This window comes from Prionailurus viverrinus, chromosome D1 (assembly GCF_022837055.1).
Source record: "Prionailurus viverrinus isolate Anna chromosome D1, UM_Priviv_1.0, whole genome shotgun sequence".
NCBI classification, from domain to species: Eukaryota; Metazoa; Chordata; class Mammalia; order Carnivora; family Felidae; genus Prionailurus; species Prionailurus viverrinus.
Window position 1 is genome coordinate 63,719,063 of NC_062570.1, and position 20,938 is coordinate 63,740,000.

The following is a 20,938-nucleotide window of genomic DNA, read 5'->3' on the forward strand; positions in this document are numbered from 1 at the left end:
TTCTGCACATGTCCAGAAATGTCTGCAAAAGCTCCATAAGTATTGTTTTGGGTGTTAGAAATAAATTTTAGAGAGTCTGCAAATTCACAAATGCAGAATCTGCAAATGATGAGGTCAAACTGCACTGACAAAGGAGAGTGCTTGGGCTATGACTGCAAATTCCAGGTGGGTCACAGGGAGTTAATAACCATCAGCAAGTCTCATAATCACTCTGAGCAGAGAACTAACTGACGCACCTACTGGGACTGATGTTCTAGCCCTGCATTTTCTGGAGTTTGGCCATTCCAGAGCAGGGTTTGATTGATACTGGAATCTAATCGCTGGAGGGATCGGGGTCTGCTCTGTGGATTTATGGATGTGGCTCACGCACCTGTGGCATCCACTGCCTCTCAAGCCAACCTTGTTGGAAGTGAGAGAGGGAGAATTGCAAGTCCATGGGGCATCAAGGGCATTATGTCCAGGAGGCTCCACAAAACCAAGAAGTAGGGGAAGGCTTTCCTGGTTAATTCTTGGGCATCTCCTAGACTGGCTCAGGAAAAGGTAAACTATTGGACACCAATGTCAGGAGCCTCTGAACATTTCAGAAGCAGAGCAGCAGGAGACACCATTCCAAAAGCTTCTGAGCCTAGGACAGGGCCAGGCACACAGTAGGTACTCTATATATATTTGTTGAATGAGCAAACAGATATTCTGATTGCCCTTACAACAAAAACCTCCTTCAAACTAAGTTTTATACATTGGGTGCACATTAGACCCCCAACAGTGTGTTAGCTGGTGTTGACTGCTGTAGCCTGTGACAAAGTATTCTCTGTGTGTACAAGGGTCTTAGGGTCACGGTATGCTGTAAGAGGAAGCTGGAGAGTTCCCTTTTCGTAGCCAGAAAATGCTCCTCAGAAAGGAGGCTAGCCAAGGACTTCTGATTGTTGCCCAGGCCCTTGACAGAAGTGATTTATGGCACTGTTTACCCTCCGGAGAGACCCTGCCATGGCTGAACCCTGGAAAACAGCTCCTGCTCTAACTCTTTACTGTGGCTGTGGGCCCAGATATCCCAGGAGACAAACATCCCCCTGCATCAATCCAGGCGGGCTGCAGCACAGCTGCTGCATCATCTCCAGAAGCTGTTAAAGACCTTTGCCCTCTGACTCCCTGCAGGAAGAAAGCAATAAATAGTGGTCAGGGGAAGTTGTCAGGAAGTGACCCCAAAAGGCATACAGGCCACTGACTGGAAATGACCAAGGCAGAAGTGAATTTCCCAGCCTGTGCAGCTCCAGCTCAGAGGCTCCACTGCAAATGCAGTTTCTCTTCTCAGCAGGCGCTCAGCCCTGCGTCCCAGCCCAACCTTGGTCAGTCCCCTCTCCCACTTAGCTCTCCTTTAATCCCCACCCGCCCTTAGCTCTCATCGAATGCACTACTTCAAGGAGGAAGTAAACACCCTTATCTGTGAATTTTCTGAAGTTCCTACCAGACCACAAACTTACTGCATCCACCCCACCCTGACCTCCCTCCCAGGTGTCTCCCACTTCTCCTTCTGTTGCCTTCCCCTCCACAGACTCTTCCGCCTCCCCTTTCCCTGACTGTTCTCACACATTTGCTCCCTGGGATCTCTCCCTGGCCTTCTCACTCGACATGCTCCCTCAGGACCTTCTCTTCCATTTCTGTGGCTTTGACCATCATCTTCACTTTGACCTGGACCACTCTTCTGAGCTCCAAACCTGCACATCGATGCCTGCTCAATATCTCCACTTGGATGTCCCAAGTGGCACCTTAAATCCAATGTGTCTAAAACTAAACTCATGATCATTCCAACCCCTCTCTAATGACTCTTCCATCCAGGCAGTTGCTCAAGCCAGAAATCTGTTCTTCCCTTTTTCTCTCCCGGTATATCAATCAACTAGGGACTAAGTAAATCCTCATTATCTCTCCTATTTGTCTAATCCTCTCCATCACCATTATCACTCTCCTGATTTAGGCCTGAGCCATCTCTCCCCTGGACTATTGTGATTCCCTTCTCATAGGTGCCTGAGCCTCCAATCCATCTTCTACACCAGGACTTCTCATCCTTGGCACAACTGGCATTTTGGATCAGATAATCCTTTGTTGTGTGCTGTCCTGTGCATTACAGGATGTTTGACAGCATCCCTGGCCTCTGTGCGCTAGATGTCAGTAGCATCACACCACTTGTGACATTCATGTGTCAGAATGAAATGTCTGTAGACATAGCCTGATGTCCCCTCCAGAGGGCAAAATCATGCCCAGTTGTGAACCGCTGTTCTATACTGACTACCAAAAGCATCTTTTGAGAAAGCAAATATGATCATATTACCCTTCCACTTGAAAATCTTTAATGTTCTCCAAAGAAAAGTGCTCAAACCCTTTGGCTTGGCTTGACTCCTCACTGTCTGGCCTACCTGCACAGTCTCCCTCTCAGTCTCCCATCCCAAACCTTAACCTCCAGAGACACTGAGCCACTTGTAGGCCCCTGAACAAGTCAGGCTCTCCCACTGCTCTGTGCATGTATGTCACTTGTGCCTGGACCACCGCCCTACACTCCCCACTGTCTGGTCTCCTCACCAACTGCTGCTCATCCTGTAAGTCTCAGCTTGAGGCTCACCTCTTTTGGGATGCATTCATACTGCCTGTCTACCTCACATAAGACCCCATCATGGAGGTTTTCTTATTGCAGTACAACTACTTCTTTGCACATGAATCTCCACTCTAGACTATAAACTCCATGAAGCAGGGGGCGGGGCGAATGACTCATTCATGACTGTATTCTGTGTCCCTAATGCAATGACTTGCACATGGTAGATATTTGATAAATGTATATTGAGTGAATTGAATATTAAGACTTCTTGTCTTAATATTCAGATATGAACAGGTATGAACACTCGGTGATCATTTTTAACTCCCACCTCCCTGTAGTTATGAATAGTAAAAACTCCAGGAAACCCCTTGGAGAGTTACCCTCTAGCTTCAGGCACTAATGAGGAGGAAAAAGTTTGGAAGTCATCACCCATTGGTCCGAGGCCAAGAGGGAGAGTAAACACATGGGAGAGTGGGTGGGAGCTGGATAGCAGCAGGCAGGCAAATACCCAGAGTCTGGCCAGAGGCAAGGCATCAGCTGGATCTAGGCACTGGCCTGAAGTCTAGGCCCTGAGAAGATGCGCAAGGGTCTGGTGGACTTCTGAGATGTAAAGACTTCAAGCACTAGTCTCCTAAGAGGCCTTGCTACCTCCTGTTTCCTCTCTTGCATACTCCATATTCCATGATGCAGCCAAAGCAATCGTTTCAAAAGGCGTACCAGATTTGCTTACAGCCCCTCTTTGGCCCCCTGTGATTTTTAAAACAAAGTCAAAGCTTGCAATCTGGTCCCTGTCTACTATTTTGTCTCATCTCTCTGCAACTCTTATCAGCATAGTTGGGGCCAACCTGAACAATGCAGTCACCTGAACACATCACAGTGTTCTGCAGCTCTCTCTGTAGGCCTGGAATCCACAGCCACATACTCTGTATGATCCATTCGGCCAAGTCTCACTGGTTCTTCAAAGGCCCCTTCCTCTGGGCTTCCACAGCACCTCATATGCCATCTGACACAGCACTAGTTACTAGTGTGTCTCCCTATCTAGACTGGGACCTGCCTGGGAACAAGACCGTGCTCTTTCTTTCTTCCTTGGGACCAGCACAGTGCCAAGCTTATAGTGGGTTAATTCTTGAATATGTCACCTACACACTGATCTAATCCATCCTTCACCCTTAAAGCAAGTTAGCTCCCTAAAAACACAATCTGTAGGAAGGAAGGAGGGAGGGAGGGATGAAGAGGATTTTTAGGGTGGTGAAACTACTCTGCGTTAATACCATAATGCATGTTGTTATATATGTCCATTATATACACATATACATTATACATTTGTCCAAACAAATACAGTGTACAACACCAGGAGTGAACCCTAATGTAAACCATTTTTGGGGATTTGGGGTGATAATGTGTCAATGTACGTTCATCAGTTGTAACAAATGAACCACTCTGGTCGGGGAGGGTATATGAATGGGGACAGAGAGTATATTTGAAATCTTTGCTCTCAACTCAATTTTGCTGTGGATCTAAAATTGCTCCCAAAAAGTAGTCTTTAAAAAACAAAAACAATGGGGCCTGCGTGGCTCAGTCAGTTAAGTATCGACTCTTGGTTTCAGCTCAGGTCATGATCTCATGGTACATGGATTCAAGCCCCCTGTTGGGCTCTGCACTGATAGTGTGGAATCCCTGTTTGGGATTCTGTCTCTCTCTCCCCCTCGCCCTCTCTCTCTCTCTCTCTCTCTCAAAACAAATAAAAAAATATTAAAAAAAAAAAACCAACCAATATGATCACACCCTCTTCTGGCTCAAAGAAGTTCAGTGATCTCCTTTGCCTTCCAAGTAAAGTCCTAATCTTACCTCACGGCTTGGTGTCCAAGGACTTCTGCAATCTGGCCTTGGCCTGCCTCTTTAGTTTCATGCCCCCTCTGTCTCCTCCAGGCCTGACTCACAAGCACTCTATGGCTTCCAGAATCTGTCCAGGGCTCTCACCTCCTCCTCTGAGAGGCCTTCCTGCTCTGGGTATTGGGATCTCATTAATACTTCTTGTTTTCTTGTGACTGAGCCCAAATGTCTCTTCAAGGCTCAGCTCCAGGGAGAGGGATGGGGATTTCTTCCAGCAGAGCACAGCACTGGACAAGGGCTCCATAAATACTGGCATCCCCTTAGGGGAACAGGAACCACATGGGTGTACAGAATCTCCATCTCTGCCTTTCAGAACAGCTTTGAGATTTGATAAGAGTTTCTCTCACCTCTTGACACCACAGGACACTTTTTCTCTTGATCCAATCTTAATTCTCTCAACTGCCTCACCTGGCCCAGCTCTCAAACCCTGCTTTCTCATCTTGTCGTTAGCCCTCACACTCTGCACAGACTTTGGAGCTCACAGGATAGGACCAAACCCTCTGACATAAGTCACCATAAACAGATGCACCTGCAAGGCTTGGTTTCTCTTCTGAGGTCCCCTGTGACCCTTTCATCCATTCCTGCCCACAGCAACATCCCGCTGTGTGCGGGACTTACCCACCTGCAGGAAACAGGTTCCAGGCTGGGTGCCCTCAGGCAGTGAGGCATTGTAGAAAGTCCTCTGGAACTGGGGCTCGTTATCATTCACATCTTGCAGGGCCACACTGACTGTGGCGGAGGAGGCGAGAGGAGGCAAGCCCCCATCTGTGGCCACCACAATCAGCTGTGGCTGAGGTTCCAATTCATAGTCCAGCGAGGCAGCCGTGGTAATAATGCCTGATGTGGGGTCGATGGAGAACCAGCGGGTGTGAGCTCCAGGGGCCAGGCTATAGGTGACCTGACCATTAGTGCCCTGATCAGGATCCCGGGCTGTCACACGCACCACAAAGCTGCCAGGCAGTGCAACTTCAGGAAGGGGCTCAGGTCGGTAGAGCTGACGGTCAAAGGTAGGCGCATTATCATTGACGTCAGTGACATGCAGCACAAAGGTAGCCTCGGCCCGCAGTGGGGGTGAGCCTGAGTCTGTGGCAGTAACCCGCAAGTTATAGGCATCCCTCTCCTCCCGATCCAGCTGCCTAGCTACGCACACCAGGTAGATGACACTGTCCTGAGTGCTTAGGGCAAAATGGCCCTCTCCACCCTCCAGGGAAACATTGACATGAGCAAAGTCACCATCATCTGGGTCTGACACAGAGATGCGAGCAACGAGCTGGCCAGGTGGGGCAGCCTCAGACACTCGTGGGGAGCCATCTGCACTCAGGAAGATGACAGTCATGGAGGGCTGATTGTCATTGGCATCTCGCACGTGCACAGTCACAAAGGCTGAGCCCAGCTCAGGGTGAGCCCCGCCATCCCGCGCCTGCACCACCAGTTCATGGACCCGCCGTTGCTCAAAGTCCAGTGGCCGCTCCAGCCGCAGCAGTCCTGTGTGTGCATCAATGGAGAAGGGTCCATCACCCTCACTCTGCCTCCGGTTGATCTCATAAGTCACAGCCCCATTGGCACCAGCATCGGCATCAGATGCATACACCTGCAAGACAGGACTGCCAGGGGCTAGGCTCTCAGACACCACAGCGTGATAGCGGCTCTGATTGAAAGCTGGGGCATGGTCATTGATGTCCAGCAGTGTCACATCCAGCAGGGCCTGGGCCCTCCTCGGGGGTGAACCGCCATCATAGGCCTCCAGTTGAAGCATATAGTGTGAGCGGTTCTCTCGGTCCAGCTCCCCAGTAACTACCAGTTCTGGCACTGGGGCCCCATCTGGACCAGGACGTGTCTCCAGCTGGAAGGTCTCTCCAGCCCCATCACCAGATAGTGCATAGCCCTGGGTTCCTAGGCGGCCAGCATCTGCATCACGAGCAGGCTCCAGCGGGTAGCGGGTGCCAAGAGCTGTATGCTCAGGTATCTGCAGGGCAGCCCGAGCCTGCGGGAAGGCTGGAGCATGGTCATTGATGTCAGCCACTCGCACAGTAACTTCTACAGTGGCACCATCAGGAGTCACTGCGGTGAATCGGTAGCGATCTCGCCGCTCACGATCCAAGACACGGGCTGTACGGACCACTCCACTGTGTTCATCGATGGCCAGGTCTGTGCCCACCCCGCTGCCCTCTTGGGCGGAGATGAAGTACATGGGAGGTGCTGCTGTGCCTGGTGGAAGCCCTGCACTGATGTCCCCAATCAATGTGCCTGCCGGTTGCTCCTCATCAATCTGTAGGTCCAAGCTCCCGGCCTGACCCCAGGCGCCTGACACTCTGGCTCCCAGCAGCAGCAGCAGCAGCAGCAGTGGTAGCAGGGGGAGGTGCCTGGAGCTCTGCATGCCAGTGCAGGAAGGCGCAATGCCCGGCTCCTTCTGCATGACAGGGGTGATCCAGTTGTGACTTGGGCTCCAGCTCTGGGCCAGGCTCTGGGCCCAGTTTGATCTCAGGTTTTGGATCAGGTCCAGCTTGGGCCCTGGCTCCAGCTCGGGCTCCCTGACCTGGGAGAAAAGCAGAAGGAAAAAAGTCATGATTGGGGAGGTGGGGAACGGAATCAATGGTCCGGGGAGACTGGGACCTAAGCCACAGCAAGACTGAGGCATGTTCAGCCCTGCCGTAGGGCATTTGTGCTGTTGCACACCCATCTTGAGTCCAAGAAGTGCCTGTTTCAGAACTCCTCAGGACCCGCTCCAGTCTTTCCCTGGCAGCTTGCCATCCCACCCTAACCCTCCTCCCCCAGCAGACTGTTTTGTTCCTATTGTCCAGGTCTCAATGCCCTTGGACTCCCTTTCTTTCATCTCTGGACTTAAAAATATGGCCAATCCTTTCTTATTTTTCTTCTCATTCAGGACTAATACCTCAATAACCATGTGTTTTTGGTAACCTCACCTTCAATCATCACCTTTTGGAGACTTCTGTCAGCATTTAAATATGTTGAAGACTTTCCTATTTTATTTTATTTTATTTTATTTTATTTTATTTTATTTTAATTTTATCAATTGATTATTTTAGAGAGAGAAAGAGCCCAAGCAGGGGAGAGGCACAGAGTGAGAGACACAGAGAATTTTAAGCAGGCTGGAGCCTGATGCGGGGCTCAATCCCGTGACCCTGGGATCATGCCCTGAGCTGAAATCAAGAGTCAGACACTCAGCCGTGTGTTGTGCATTGTATAGGTTTGGACAAATGTATAATGTATATGTGTATAATGGACATATATAACAACATGCATTATAGTATTAACGCAGAGTAGTTTCACCACCCTAAAAATCCTCTTCATCCCTCCCTCCCTCCTTCCTTCCTACAGATTGTGTTTTTAGGGAGCTAACTTGCTTTAAGGGTGAAGGATGGATTAGATCAGTGTGTAGGTGACATATTCAAGAATTAACCCACTATAAGCTTGGCACTGTGCTGGTCCCAAGGAAGAAAGAAAGAGCACGGTCTTGTTCCCAGGCAGGTCCCAGTCTAGATAGGGAGACACACTAGTAACTAGTGCTGTGTCAGATGGCATATGAGGTGCTGTGGAAGCCCAGAGGAAGGGGCCTTTGAAGAACCAGTGAGACTTGGCCGAATGGATCATACAGAGTATGTGGCTGTAGATTCCAGGCCTACAGGGAGAGCTGCAGAACACCGTATCCCTAACCTTCACCTCAAGCTGATTTTCTTCCTTCACTCTCCTTCCTGTGAACAGTACAACCACTCAGCAGCTCTTCTTGCTTCTTTGCTTTTTTTCAGTCTGATTTCTAGTTAGTCATCAACACCTGACCATCTCAATAAGACATGTCTCAAGTCTGCTCTTTCCTCTTGCTTTGCAGCTGCTGACCTAGTCTGAACACAGTCATCTGTCCTTTTGATTCCTACAGCAGCCCCTTACTTACTGCTCCCCCTGCCTCCTGGCTTGGACCTTTTGACCCATCTCCACCTGACCAGAGCTATCCATGCAGCTTTAACCAAATCACTCCTGAAGAGAGGCTTCCATGGGTTCCCCATTACTGACGGCAAAAAACTGCTGCTCCTCTCCAGAAAAAAAAATGCACATACACATACACGCAGACTGTGTCTGCAGTTTCAGGGAGTTCATAGGCAACCTCTAGCCCAAAAGATAAAGTACAGTGTCCTTAATATATAGCTTCCTGATCTGAGCCTGCCACCTCTCCAGTGCGCCCTACCTTTACTTTCTTCCACCACACCCTGCATCCCAACACTAAAGCCATCCCCACTCTTCGCCCTGTATGCACAGCTCTCTTGTCTTGTGATATCCTTTAAAAGTCCTCTCCAAGTGGCCATCTCCTATTCAGTCTTCAAGATCCAATTCCAATGTTCTGTCTTCTGTGGAATCTTCTATGACGTCTCTCTCCCCCTACCTGCAGAGCCCATCGTACCATCAGAGCCTCTGGGCTCTCACTGCTCTAGGTGCACACTGGCAATAAACTGCATAGCAGCCCTGAATTACAGGCTCCTTGAGGGCAGCAACTTCAGGGTCTTAGTTGGACTCTGTCCAGCATGGTTGAGCAGGGAATCAATGCTGAGTGCAAGGTCAGAGCCTTATAATTCTACACCACCACACTCAGGTGCTGACACAGACAGCATGTCCATGGACATGCCAACTCAGATGACATACACAAACACATGTGAGCCTGTGCCCCTGAGGCACCAAGGTCAGTCCTGTGGCTACAGAAGTGTGTCCTCAGGTTTTTATGTATTAGCTCTGCTTTAGGACTTCCTGTCCTCCCAAGGGAGTTTCTGACCTCTCACTTACACTTCCATTCCCCATCCCTCCCACCTGTGTGAGGCAATAAAAACAGTAGGGATTCTGAAGTTTGAGTTATTTTCCTAATCCAGATGATTCTGTGAGAATTAGAGGCAATGGAACCAAGGAGCTCAGAGCCGGGCATCTGGAAGCTGCTTTCTCAGCACCTCTCAACACCATCTCTGATGGATCCCTTCATCCTGGCTTCAGAGTTCTGGGCTGCTCTGTGTGCACTCTCCTTGGGGACTCAAGTCTGAGAAGCTCATGGAACTGCCACATTGGATAATAGGTCAGAGGAATTCAGAACAAGGAAGTGAGTGAACATAGGTCTGACTCAGAGAGCGGAGAGGGTGAGTGCACAGGGTTGGCCCAGGGGCTCAGGTCAGGGATCTGAGCCTAGAGCCTGGGTTAAGGATCAAGAGTTAAGAGTTGGTTGTATTTATTTAATCAATCAGTGGAGAAAAAGCAGTTATGGTGGATGGGGAAAGAAGATAATGGACAGTGAGGCCGATGTATTTATTACTGTATTATAATTCTCTGTCTCCCCACCCAGAGACAGGATGTCAGCTATGTGAGAGGCTAGGATTGTATCTTATTCACCGTTGTGTATAGCACGAAGCATGGTACATAGTTTGTGATCAATATGTTTTCTGAATGAAAGGATGTATGAGTGGTATGAGATAAAAGCTCAGGTGAATCATCAGCCTTGAAAGAAGAGGTATTCAGGCCCAGGCAGTTGCCCCTTATCCTAACCTGTATAACCTGGGTTCCTGTCCATTGCAAACACCCCCAGTATAATCTCACAATGGGCACAGAAAGGTGCATACTCACAGTCACAGACCCATGTACAGCCAGCTACACAGACTCACATACAGATAGGCACGTTCAGCACACACTCATACATATTTGGACAGGGGCTACGTTGACATATACACAGCCAGTGCACATATGCAGATACACCCCCCTCCCCCCCACAGAGAAGCATGTTTTCACACACACAGATGGGCATATTCATTCCCATGGAACCTACCCCCACCCACATACACATGCAGGCATACAAAGACACATACAGGCCTGCTTTTGTACACACAGAAAGACACTTTCTTACCAGCCTCACATGGGCAGGCATGTTCGCATGATATCCCCCCACAATATACACACGGGCACATTCACATACACATCCCAACCAGGTACACAGACAGACACACTTTCACGTGTGCAGACACACCGGCAGGCACGTGCCATACACTCGCAGACCCACCCACACACAGGCATGCTCTCGCACATGCTGCCGGGGCACTCGTGGTCAGCTTTGTGGCTGCAGCTGTGACCTTTAGGTCCCTGGGGCCTCTGTCTGGACTGTGCCTCATCACTTCCTGCTCCAGGACTTCCAGTTCCAAACTCGCACTCCAGACTCTCTCCAGAGACTGTCTCATCCTGTCTCCAACTCTCCTCTCACCATCTCCCCATCTGTCCGGTGCTTTTCAGTGCCTCTTCCCCAGGACTGGCTCCTCCTCCCTGTTCCTGTCTCTTTCCTTCTCCAGGTCTGTCCTGTCCCTTCCCCCAGATCTGGCCTCAGTAGTCCACCTGTCTCCTGCCCAGACCTGTCTTCTTTCTTCCCCCAGATCAGTCACTTGTCCTCTCCCACCAAGTTCTGCCTTGCTGCATGCCCTCAGTGTTTTGGTCCTGTTGCTCTGTCCTCTGGCTCCATCCCGCTCTCCCTCTCTAGCCCCACATCTGGGCCTCTGGAACCACAGCTGGTTCTCATTAGGAGGGGGAGGGGCGAGGCTGTTCATTGGGGCCTTCGATGTGATGTCAATCCTCCCCCCACCGCAGCCTGTGTGTCTACAGGACCTGGGAGCAGGGGGAACATGGGAGAGGAAAGAGAGGTGGGTTGGGGGAGGAGTAGGGGGACCATAAAGGAAGGGGGTGCTCCAGAAGGAAGTAGAGGAGTGGCCAAGGTACCGAAGGGAAGCAGGCTGGGGGAGCTGGCACCGCCCAGGCCTCCTCCCTCAACTTCCTGTCCTAGGGCCAGGGAGGGGCAGGGACCAGAAAGACAACAGAGTGAGGGGGGGACTAGAAAGGCAGATTGGCGTAGAAATCATGGAGGAAGAGAGTAACCTTGGTGAGCAAAGGGAGGGCTAGGCATAACGGGGAGAGGAAGGGACGTGAGAATGTTGGTGGGGATGACTGGGGCAAGACTGAGAGAAAGTAAGCCAGTGTGACAAAGGAGAGAGCACATGTGGCAAAGGGCAAAGGAGAGGGCGAGTGCAGTTACTACAGAGGGGGGAGCTAAGTCAGAGTGGACACAGCTAGCCTGGAGAGGTGGGGGAGGTAAATAGAGGTGGGAGACAGAGCTGTGTTGGAGGGCAGAGAGGAGAGGAGGGTGAGGAAGGGAGGAAGGAGAAGGCTGACAAACTGGCTTTCCAGGATATCCCTGAGAAAACTCATGGGAGGGTTGTGTTCCTCCTGAGGACTGGTTCCTGGGAGCCACTTCAGAGAGGCTGGGGACAGATACAAGCAGAGGAAAAGTCCCTTTTCTGAGCTTTAATGGTGTGCTGGGCTCTATGCCAGGTAGTTCACAGACATACCCCCATTTAATCATAACAACCCTGTGAGGAAGGTGTCCTGCCTTCCTCAGTGTGAAACAACTTTTCTGAGTTAACACAGCCCCAATTTGATCCCAAGACTATGCACTCCATGCTGCCTAGGATGCAGAGAGAAGGGAAGGATGAAGAAAGGAAGAAATGGCAGGGGAGCTGAAGGGAGGGAGTGCTAGCAAGACAATGGAGGCCTGAAGAAGAGAACATATGGGAGGAGAGAGGTGTCTGTGACAGCCCAGGTCAGTAGCAGAAGACACAGATAACGGAGGTGAAGTTGGTTAAAACTTGGCCACTGATGCGTCAGGAAGGGTGAGGGAATGGAAGGGTCTAGACTGATCCCAGGGTTCTGGCCTGGTTACTAAAGTGGTGCCATTAGGATACCACCGAGGAGAAGCCATTTTTCAGGTGCCCATTGGGATCCCCACATGGTGATGTCCCAGACACAATTGGATTTGCAGGTCTGGAGGAGAGAGGTCTGGGTTGGAGACAGGGATTTGGACAAATCAGGGGTAGGTGAAAACCATGGGCTTGGAGACCCATCAGCTAGGATGTGCAGAGGAAGAAGAGGGTCTAGCATAGAATCCTGAGGAGTAGTCATATTTAAGGGGCGGACTGAGGAGACCTTTATTCTTCTCAGAGAAGAAGAAGAGGAGGCAGTATCACAGAAGTTAAGGGAGGAAATATTTCAACAAGAAGGGAGGGATCAATAGTGTCCAGGGCTGCTGAGACTTCATGCAAGACGAGGGCTGAGAAGTGGCCATTGATTTTATCAGTAAGGAATTCACTAGAGATCTGGAGAGAATAGTTTCAGGAGAGTCTGAAGGGTACAAGCCTCCTGCAGTGGGAAATGATAAAGAATAAATCAACTAAACAACTCAACAACACAGCATAGATTGATTCATCACTACACACTGCACTTCTACGATAGGGAGGCAATATATCACAGTAGGGCAGGACAGGATAGTGGTGAAAACGTGGACTCTGGGGCCAAACCAAATGTTTTTTGCCCAGCTTCACACTTACTAGCTTTGTGACACTGGGAAAGCCACTCAATTTCTCTGAGCTTCCAGTTCTTCATTTATAAAGTAGAGACAATAATAGCACTTCCTACACTGTGTTTGCTGTTAGAACAGTGTCTGGCACACAGTATGTGTTTTGTAAGTGCCCAAGCATAATTAAGAAGATAGGCTCTGCTGTGAGACAGACTTCAGTGCAAATTCTGACTCTGCCACTTACAGTGTAGTCCTGGGTGAATTGTTCAACCTTTCTTAGTTTCCTCCTTGGTAATGAGGGGATTAAAGTGTCCATTTTATATGGTTGACACAAGAGTTAAATGAAAGAATGTTACCAAAAACTTAGCACATCGTCTGGCATACAGTGAAGGCTGAATAAATATCAGCTGCTCTTGTGTGCCAGACACACACGACAACTCTGGGATAAGTGTTATTTCACAGATGAGGAAACTGAGGGTCAGAGTGGGTGGCAGAGAGATGTGGAACACAGCTCTGATGGACTCCAAAGTTAGTGCTTCGTTACCTTATATTGCTTCTCTACTGGAAGGCTTGGAATGCTCTGATGAAGGGCGAGGCAACACAACAGGGAAGGAGAACAAGCAGAATTCTGCTATAAGAGAATAATTCTGACAGTGTGCACAAGGTGGGTTAGAGGAGGAGATCTGTGATGAGGAAATGCCAGTCCAAGTAGAGGGTCAGGTGGGCATGGAGTCAGGTGGTGAGACAGGAGAAGGGGCCAGAGGATGCTTGGAGGTCTCTAGGAGACAAAGAAAAAATGGGGAGAAGCTGGCCCAGGGCATGCATGTGAAATGATTCATTAATAGATTTATTCAACAAATATCTATTGAAGGCCTACAACGGGCCAACCATCATCCTAAGCAGTAGAGATATAGCAGTGACTTGGACAGACAGAGTCCCTGCCTTCATGGTGTCCACAGGTAGGGAGACATGATCTGGGACAGGCATGGCAGGGTGAGAGGGCAAGGGCTGGTGGTGATGGGCAGCAAGGGATGACGGTGATGGGCAGCAAGGGCTGACCCTGATAGTCTGGGTTGCAGAGGAGGCCAGTGAGGCTGGAGCAAGAAAAGGTGAAAACGTAGCAGCAACCCAGAGATGTCAAGAGGAAAGAACAAGTTTAGGGAAGTGAGAGGTTGAGGGTCAGGGGAACACAGTAGAAGAACTGAGATGTTGGAAGTAAACTAAGTTAACCGTTCAACACTTACCAGTTGTTTTCTTTCTAAATTCTCAAGCAACTCTCTGAATGTTGCCTCCATTTTCACCTGAGGAAAGGGGAGCTCAGAGAAGCTAAGGTGGTAAATGGTGGGGCTGGAAGGTCAGCTCTACTCAACCCACAAAGGACACAGTCCTCAGCAACACACATCCACAAGGAATAACTTCACAGCCGTCACATCCCCCCTGGAAGCACTGTCAGAACCAACACACACCTACACCCTCTCCTTTCCTCCCTTTCCTTCTTCCCCTCCTCCTTCCTCACCAACCAAATGGGAGATGCAGTCTAGCTCCTTCCATGAGCAGCCTAGAGAGACAAACATAAACAAGGACATTCTAGTGTGCCAAGTGAACACAGAGGGGCATCCTGACCCAGGCTTGGGGGTTCCAAGCAGACCAGTGGGAGGAGGTACCCTCTCACCAGTGGACATAGGAACTCAGTAGTAGTCCCTCCCAAGTGTCAGTAGTTGAAAATGCCTGGGAGTCAGAGGGTTACCGAGGAAACATGGACCGTAGAACTGAAGTAAGGGGCAGGCAGAGGGAAACCAGGAAGAAGATAGGATCCAGCAGCATGAACTCCTGGGAGGGGCTTTTGCTTGCAGGTCTCAGGGCATCAGACAGTCCAGTTGCTTCTGTTACCACAGGAAGGATAGGGAAGAGGAGGAGGGCACACACAGGTGTCTGGGCACCTGATATGGGGAGGGGCAGGGCCAAGGGTGCCAGGATTTGGGAGGACCCACAGTGGGTGTGTGTGAGGGGTGGTGGGGGGAGGAGCAGCCTACGGCACCTCCCAGGAAGGGGGCTTGCTGGAGTGGAGCAGATGGTGGGCACTATCGTGCCTTGTGGCCTGATGGCAGGTCACAGCTTCCTCATCTTCTTCTCCTTCCAGGAACCCCAATAGGCACCTGGAGCAATATATTTGTATCTGCAAATTTCTGGTGCTTCTTAAATATTTGCCAACTGAATGAAAGAGAAATCAAGTACAGAGAGGGAGAGAAAGAAGATCCAGGAAAAGAGAAGCCCATGTGAAGGGCAGAGAGGAGGAGAACATAGGGTGAGGAAGGACAGTTTGTGGGGGAGAGGAGTGGCAATGTCTCCAGTGGGACAAGTGGGTACGTGTGGAAATGTCTCGATTGTGTGGGCAGCTGAGACCAGATGTCAATCTTCTAAAGAGTGAATGAGGGTGAGGTATATGCAGTAAGCGGCTTCATTTATTCATGCATTTGTTCATTGCCATGAATGTGAATGTGAAGGGTCCCAGGGAGATGAAGATATATAATATGCAACCCTGCCATCAAGAGGCCCCAGCCCAGTCAGAGAGACAGAACGGGGAAGAGGCAATGACAACAGTCAGACAAGAGGATCCCAAGCCTGCACGGTAAAGTCAGGAAAGGTGGGGTTTGAGACTAGATCTGAGGATGGGAAGGGGCTAGCCATAAGAAGAGGGGAGTAAAGGGCTTTTAGGGCAGAGAACAGTATGTGCAAAGGGCCAGAAGCTTAGCAGAATGCCATGTCTTTGAGGAACTACAAGGAATTCAATATGGCTAGAACCTGGAATGTGAGGAAGGTAGGGAAATGACACAGATGATGAGACTGTGAAGGCCGAGGGGAGTCAGATCGTGAGGGATCTCCTGAGCCTCATTAAAGTGGAAATTCACCCAAGATAATGGAAAAACATTGCAGAATACTGAGCAGGGAATGCATGGCAGGATTTGCACTTTAGAGAGATCCCTCCTGCTGCATTGAAAAGAATGGCCTGGAAGAAGAACAGTAGAAGTCTAGGGAGACAAGTTAGGAGGCTCTTGTAGTAATTTTTGTGAACAGACAATGAGGTGAGGGCAGTAGCTGAAGCCATGGAGCAAAGGGGATGGGATGCCAGAGAGCGCTGGAAAGGAGGTAGGACCAGCAGGTTCCAGTGACTTTCTGGGTTGGAGAAAGACAGATGGCAAAGGCAAGGCATTGGCTGAAGTTGACTTCTGGATGCGTAGCTTGATAACTCAATGCAGACAGTGGTGGTGGAGGGAAGGAATGATGAGTTCAGGTTTGGACATTTAGGTGCTTCTGAGCTGTATAGCAAACACCAGGTAGGAAGCAGATATGGAGGTCTGCAGGTCAGAAGAGAGGTCTGGAAAAAGTAGACATTTGGGAGTCATCAGCCTATAGAGATGATAATTAAAGCCCTGGAAATGAATGAGATGGATCACCTAGAGGAGTGTATACAGTGAGACAATAAGAAGGTCCAAACCAGAACCCTAAGGAACTAACATTTAGGGGCTCTCCAAAGCAGACTGAGAAGGAACAGCAAGGAGGAGCTCTGGGAGAGAGATGCACAGACCCCATCATATTGTAATCATCTGTTTATCTGCCTGGCTCTTCCACTGAGGTTTAAACTTCCTGAGTGTATGAATAGTGTCTTCTCTCATAATATTCCCATCACCTGGCATTGTGGTTGGCACTTGAGACCTCACTAAATGTGGACAGAATAAAATGGTGGCTCAGAAGCCATAAGACAAGAATGACTCAAAGAGAAAAGAATGGTCAACAATGTCAGACCATGCCAAGGGGTCAGGCAGTTGAGGACTTTTGAAAAGAACCTCTAGATTTGGCAGGTGAGAGGTCACTTTCTCTTAGGGAGACCCATGACCCTGGAGGGGCAAGAGTAAAGGGGAAGTGAGGAAGTGGGAACAGCCATGCAGAAGACCCTTTCACAGTGAAGCAACATGAGAGGGTCTCTTAGCTCATTGGGGACTACAGGCTTCAGGGAGGCAGGGGAGACTGGAGGCTCTGTGTATGCTCGCAGGAGGAATGGGTACAAAGGGAGAAACTGGAGAATGAATAAGACACAGAATAATTAGGGGAGTGATGTCCCCATGGAGGCAGGAGGGGATGGGTGAAGTAGTCTTAGAAGAGACACCTCTTCATAGGAAAAAAAAAAGAAAAGATTGAGGGGAATGCAGATAAAATTTGAGGGTGGAGGCAGAAAGCTGAGGAAATTCAAATTGGATGGCCTCACTTTTCTCAGTGAGTGAACAGACCAGATTGTCTACTCTTACTGCTTCCCTCCCCTTCACCTCTACATCCATCCCACTGCTGAGCCCTGCTGACCCTGCTGCCTACATAACTCTTGAAACCATCTACTTTCTCCCTCTCTGCTGCTACCATTCCAGTTCAGGCCAGTGTCCTCCTCTCCTGCTTCCTGCAACAGCCAACGATCCTCCTTTACAGATCCTTCCCTTCAGTCTCCACGCTGTCAGACTTGGTAGTTCTAAACCAGATCTGATCATATCACACTGTAGCTTCAAAACATTAGGAGACTTTCCATTATTGTGGGGTTAGATAATCTTTTTCCTGTGACCTACAAGAACCACATGATCTGACTAGCTGTCTCTCCACCTTTCCCAGATTTTCTCACCTCTCCTCACAACATACTATTAGTGCCAGGCTCACTGGATTGCTTTACCTCTTGGACATAAAATACTTCTTGCAAGTGGGCTTTTCCATGTTTGCTCCCATGGTTTTGAATATTTTCCACCCAGTCTACCTCATCTCCACCTCTCCTTTGCTTGGCTGACTCCCTATTTATCCATTGAGCTTAAGCTTAAACGTCATTTCCTCCAGAAAGCCTCTTCTGACATCCCTATATTCTCTTAGCTTTCCTTGCTGTGTGCTACCATGGCACAGCACTCACCAGATAGCCTGTAAGCTCCGTGAGGGCAACGACCATGTCCATTTCATTCACCCTTGTAATGCCACACCTACCACACTGCCTGGCACAGGGCAGGTACTTAATATGGGTTTGCTGAATGAATAAACCAGTGGATTGACTAATCTGCTGAAAACAATGGGCTGAGGGATGTGAGGTTAAGGGGTATGAAGAAAACAGAAAAAATTTCCTCTACTTATTTATGGAGGGCCAGTTGAGGGTGGAATTTATAGAAGCATGAATTTATAGAAGCATTACTTGGTGTGGTTGAGAATTTGGATTGAGACTTTGTGGGGTGGGTGGGCTCAAGGACAATGAGACAAAGAGTGGCCAAGGAGTGTCTGAAGGGATAGTCCCGGGTGTGTATACTGGAAGGAAAGCACAAAGCCAGAAAGGGGCAGATGAGGAAAAAGCAAAGAGGTCAAGGGCAAGAGGCCATTATGAGGTTGAAGAGTAAGTATAATGGGAGTGAGGGCATCTGAGAGCTGGAAGGACACAGGAGGCTGTGCGCAGAGAGTGGAAAGGAGGGGTTTACAATTTTAGAGATGGACCAGTTCTGCAAAGTGGTCCTGGGAGGGAAGAAGGAGATAACAGGAGCTAAGGAGCTCAAGAAGCTGTGAGGCTGGGGTATTAGAAGGACACTTCAAATCAAGGCAGGCTATAGGATGAAGGGAAGACTGATCCAGGTCCCCAGTTTTCAGGGAACAAGACGTTGAGCCTAGGGGTCTATGGAGGAGGAGTGAGAGCATCGTAAGTTAATGGGAGCTTGTTTAGCAATTGGGACAGCTCACTCCTGGTATATTCATGTCACCAAAAAAGCAAGGGTTGTTCCAGTGTGTGTGTGTGGTAAGGGCCACTGCAACACAGCGTCCTGTTAGTGTTAGGACTCTGGAACACCTGCTATGTACAGGCAGCTCTGATGAAGTATAACCTAGATGATGGGTTGGCTGTGACTATTTCCAGTGGATGTGCATGGCTGTGACAGTGTGTACAAGGAGATGTTGGCAGTAATAGTGTGTCTCCCATGGTACGTGTTGGCCTTGACAATGATCTTGTGGGGATGTGTTGGCTGCACCAATTCTCTTGTGGGTCTGTGTTGTCCTGAGAGCATCATCTGCGTGTGTGTTGGCTCTGACAGTACTTCCTGGGGGTATGTGATGGCTGTGAAGGTATCTCTGGTGGGTGTGTATTGCCTAGGATTGTGTCCCTTGTGGGTTGAGTAGGGCTATGACCGTGTCCCCTGTGGGTATTTGGGGAGTTGACATAAGTAACAATATTTTTCTGGCCTATGACCCCATGGCTGCAGGCCCAACCCACACCACACTGACTTCATTGTGCTTCTAGACCTCCCTCTCCCCACCCCCTCCACGTGGGACCAGGCCTGTGGTGACCTCCCTCTGTCTCCTGAACAAGATTCTCATCTAAGCATCCTGGGCACAAACTCAGAGCACCAGGCTGGATGCCCCACTTCCACTCCAGGCTTTGCCTGTTTCTCCTCTGTTTCTCTTTACTTCTCCCCCTTAGTTTCTTTGTCTCTGTCTCAGTGTGTCTCTGTCACACACCCATCCTCCACATTCTGACACATGGCTTCCAAAGAGGCAGGCAACACACACACACACACACACACACACACACACACACACACACACACCCTGACTGGGACTTGCTCACCATGACACACACTCATTCTGACCCACACACCCTCGGAGTGACACGCACATACACACACAACCAGACAGACACACACGGACACACAACCTCCCAGTGACATGCACTGACTCACACTCTGCTGATGCACTCACACTCGGAGTAGCACACACACACCCTGCTCGCACCCCGCACCCACACCCCCCTCACACTCTCACGCCGCACACCCCACTCGATGTCACACACACAAAGACCCCCAGGCCCTGCCCCCACGCTCACGTTCACGCTCGCCCTCGTCCCGCAGGCCCAGCCCCCCCTCCCCCATTGTCTCCGGCTCAGAACAAAGCCCCCGGCTGCGCCGCCGCCGCCGCCGCCCGGGAGAGGCCGGAGGGCCGGGCGGGCGCGGCCGGACGGGCCGGGCGGGCGCGGGCACTGACCTCCGCGCGGCGCGGGCTCCCTCGCCCGGTCCTGGGGCGCCGTCCGGCCGCGGTCAGCCCCCCGGGCAGCGCCCGCCCGCGCGGGGCCTGGGGCCGCGCATCGTCCCCCGCCGCTGTCTCCGGGCTCGCGATCAGCTCCGGGCAGCCAGCCGTCGGTCCGTGCGCCCCTGGCCGTCGGTCCGTCCTTCCCTTCGCCGCCGCCGCTGCCGCCGCCGGGGCGCCGCCTCCTCCACAGCCGCCCCGCGGAGGATGCGAGATTCGCCGCCGCGGCCCCGCGCCCCCTCCCCTCCCCTCCCCTCCCCCGCCCTCCGCGCGGTAACCCGAGCCCCCGCCCCTCCGCCCGCGGAGCCCCCGCCCCCGCCCCCACCCGCGCTCCGCGCCGCGGCCCCCCCAGCGCCCGCCCGTCCTCCCTCCGCCCCTCGACTTCCCGGCCCCAGTCCCCGGCGCCGGATCCAGCCCCAGCGCCGCGCGGTCCTCACGTCCCCGTTCTCGTTCCTGCTCCCGGTCACTGCGCCCGGCCCCCTCCTCCCATCCCGATCTCGACATCCTCTGCCTAGTCCTCTTCTTCCATCTTCTTTCCCAGCCCCTATTGCCCGGACGTCCCTCTTCCCCCTCGCTGTCCCGTTCTCCCGCTCTCTCTCGCCCAGCCCTTCTCCCTCCCACCCTTTTTTCTCCATCTCCTCTCCCTTTCTCCCCGTCCCCTGCTTCTCACCCCTTCCCTCGGCCTTTTCTCTCCACCCGTTTCTTCCCTTCCCATCCCCTCCGCTCAGTCCTCTCTCTCCCTAGCCTCTTGTCTATCAAATTCTCCCCATCTCCTTCCTCAACCCTTCTCTTGTACCCGGCTTCCTTCCCCGTCTCTCCATCCCCTTCTGTCCTTCTCTTCCCCTTTATCACCAACCCATTCTGCCTTCCCATTCTCCCTGTCTCCTCTTGCCCCCTTCCACTCACCTTCTCCCCATTCCCTTCTGCCATCCCTTTCTCGACCCTCCTCTTTCCCCATCCTCTTCTTCCATCTTCGTCTTTCCATTCCCTCCTAGTCATTTCTG

At 51.0% G+C, this 20,938-nt stretch overlaps 1 protein-coding gene across 2 annotated transcripts in view; it reads right to left on the reverse strand.

Moving 5' to 3' along the window:
* Positions 1–20,143, reverse strand: part of DCHS1 (dachsous cadherin-related 1) — a 43,891-nt gene extending 23,748 nt beyond the window's left edge. For both annotated transcript variants that reach the window (XR_007156185.1, XM_047877365.1), the window contains exons 1-2: positions 19,893–20,143; positions 5,100–7,013 (exon numbers count right to left, since the gene is read on the reverse strand). Coding sequence is in view for 1 of the 2 variants with exons in the window: in XM_047877365.1 (XP_047733321.1) it covers positions 5,100–6,893 (1,794 nt within the window). In the remaining variant the exon portion in view is untranslated. The remainder of the gene's footprint in view (positions 1–5,099; positions 7,014–19,892) is intronic.
* Between the last annotated feature and the right edge of the window lie 795 nt (positions 20,144–20,938).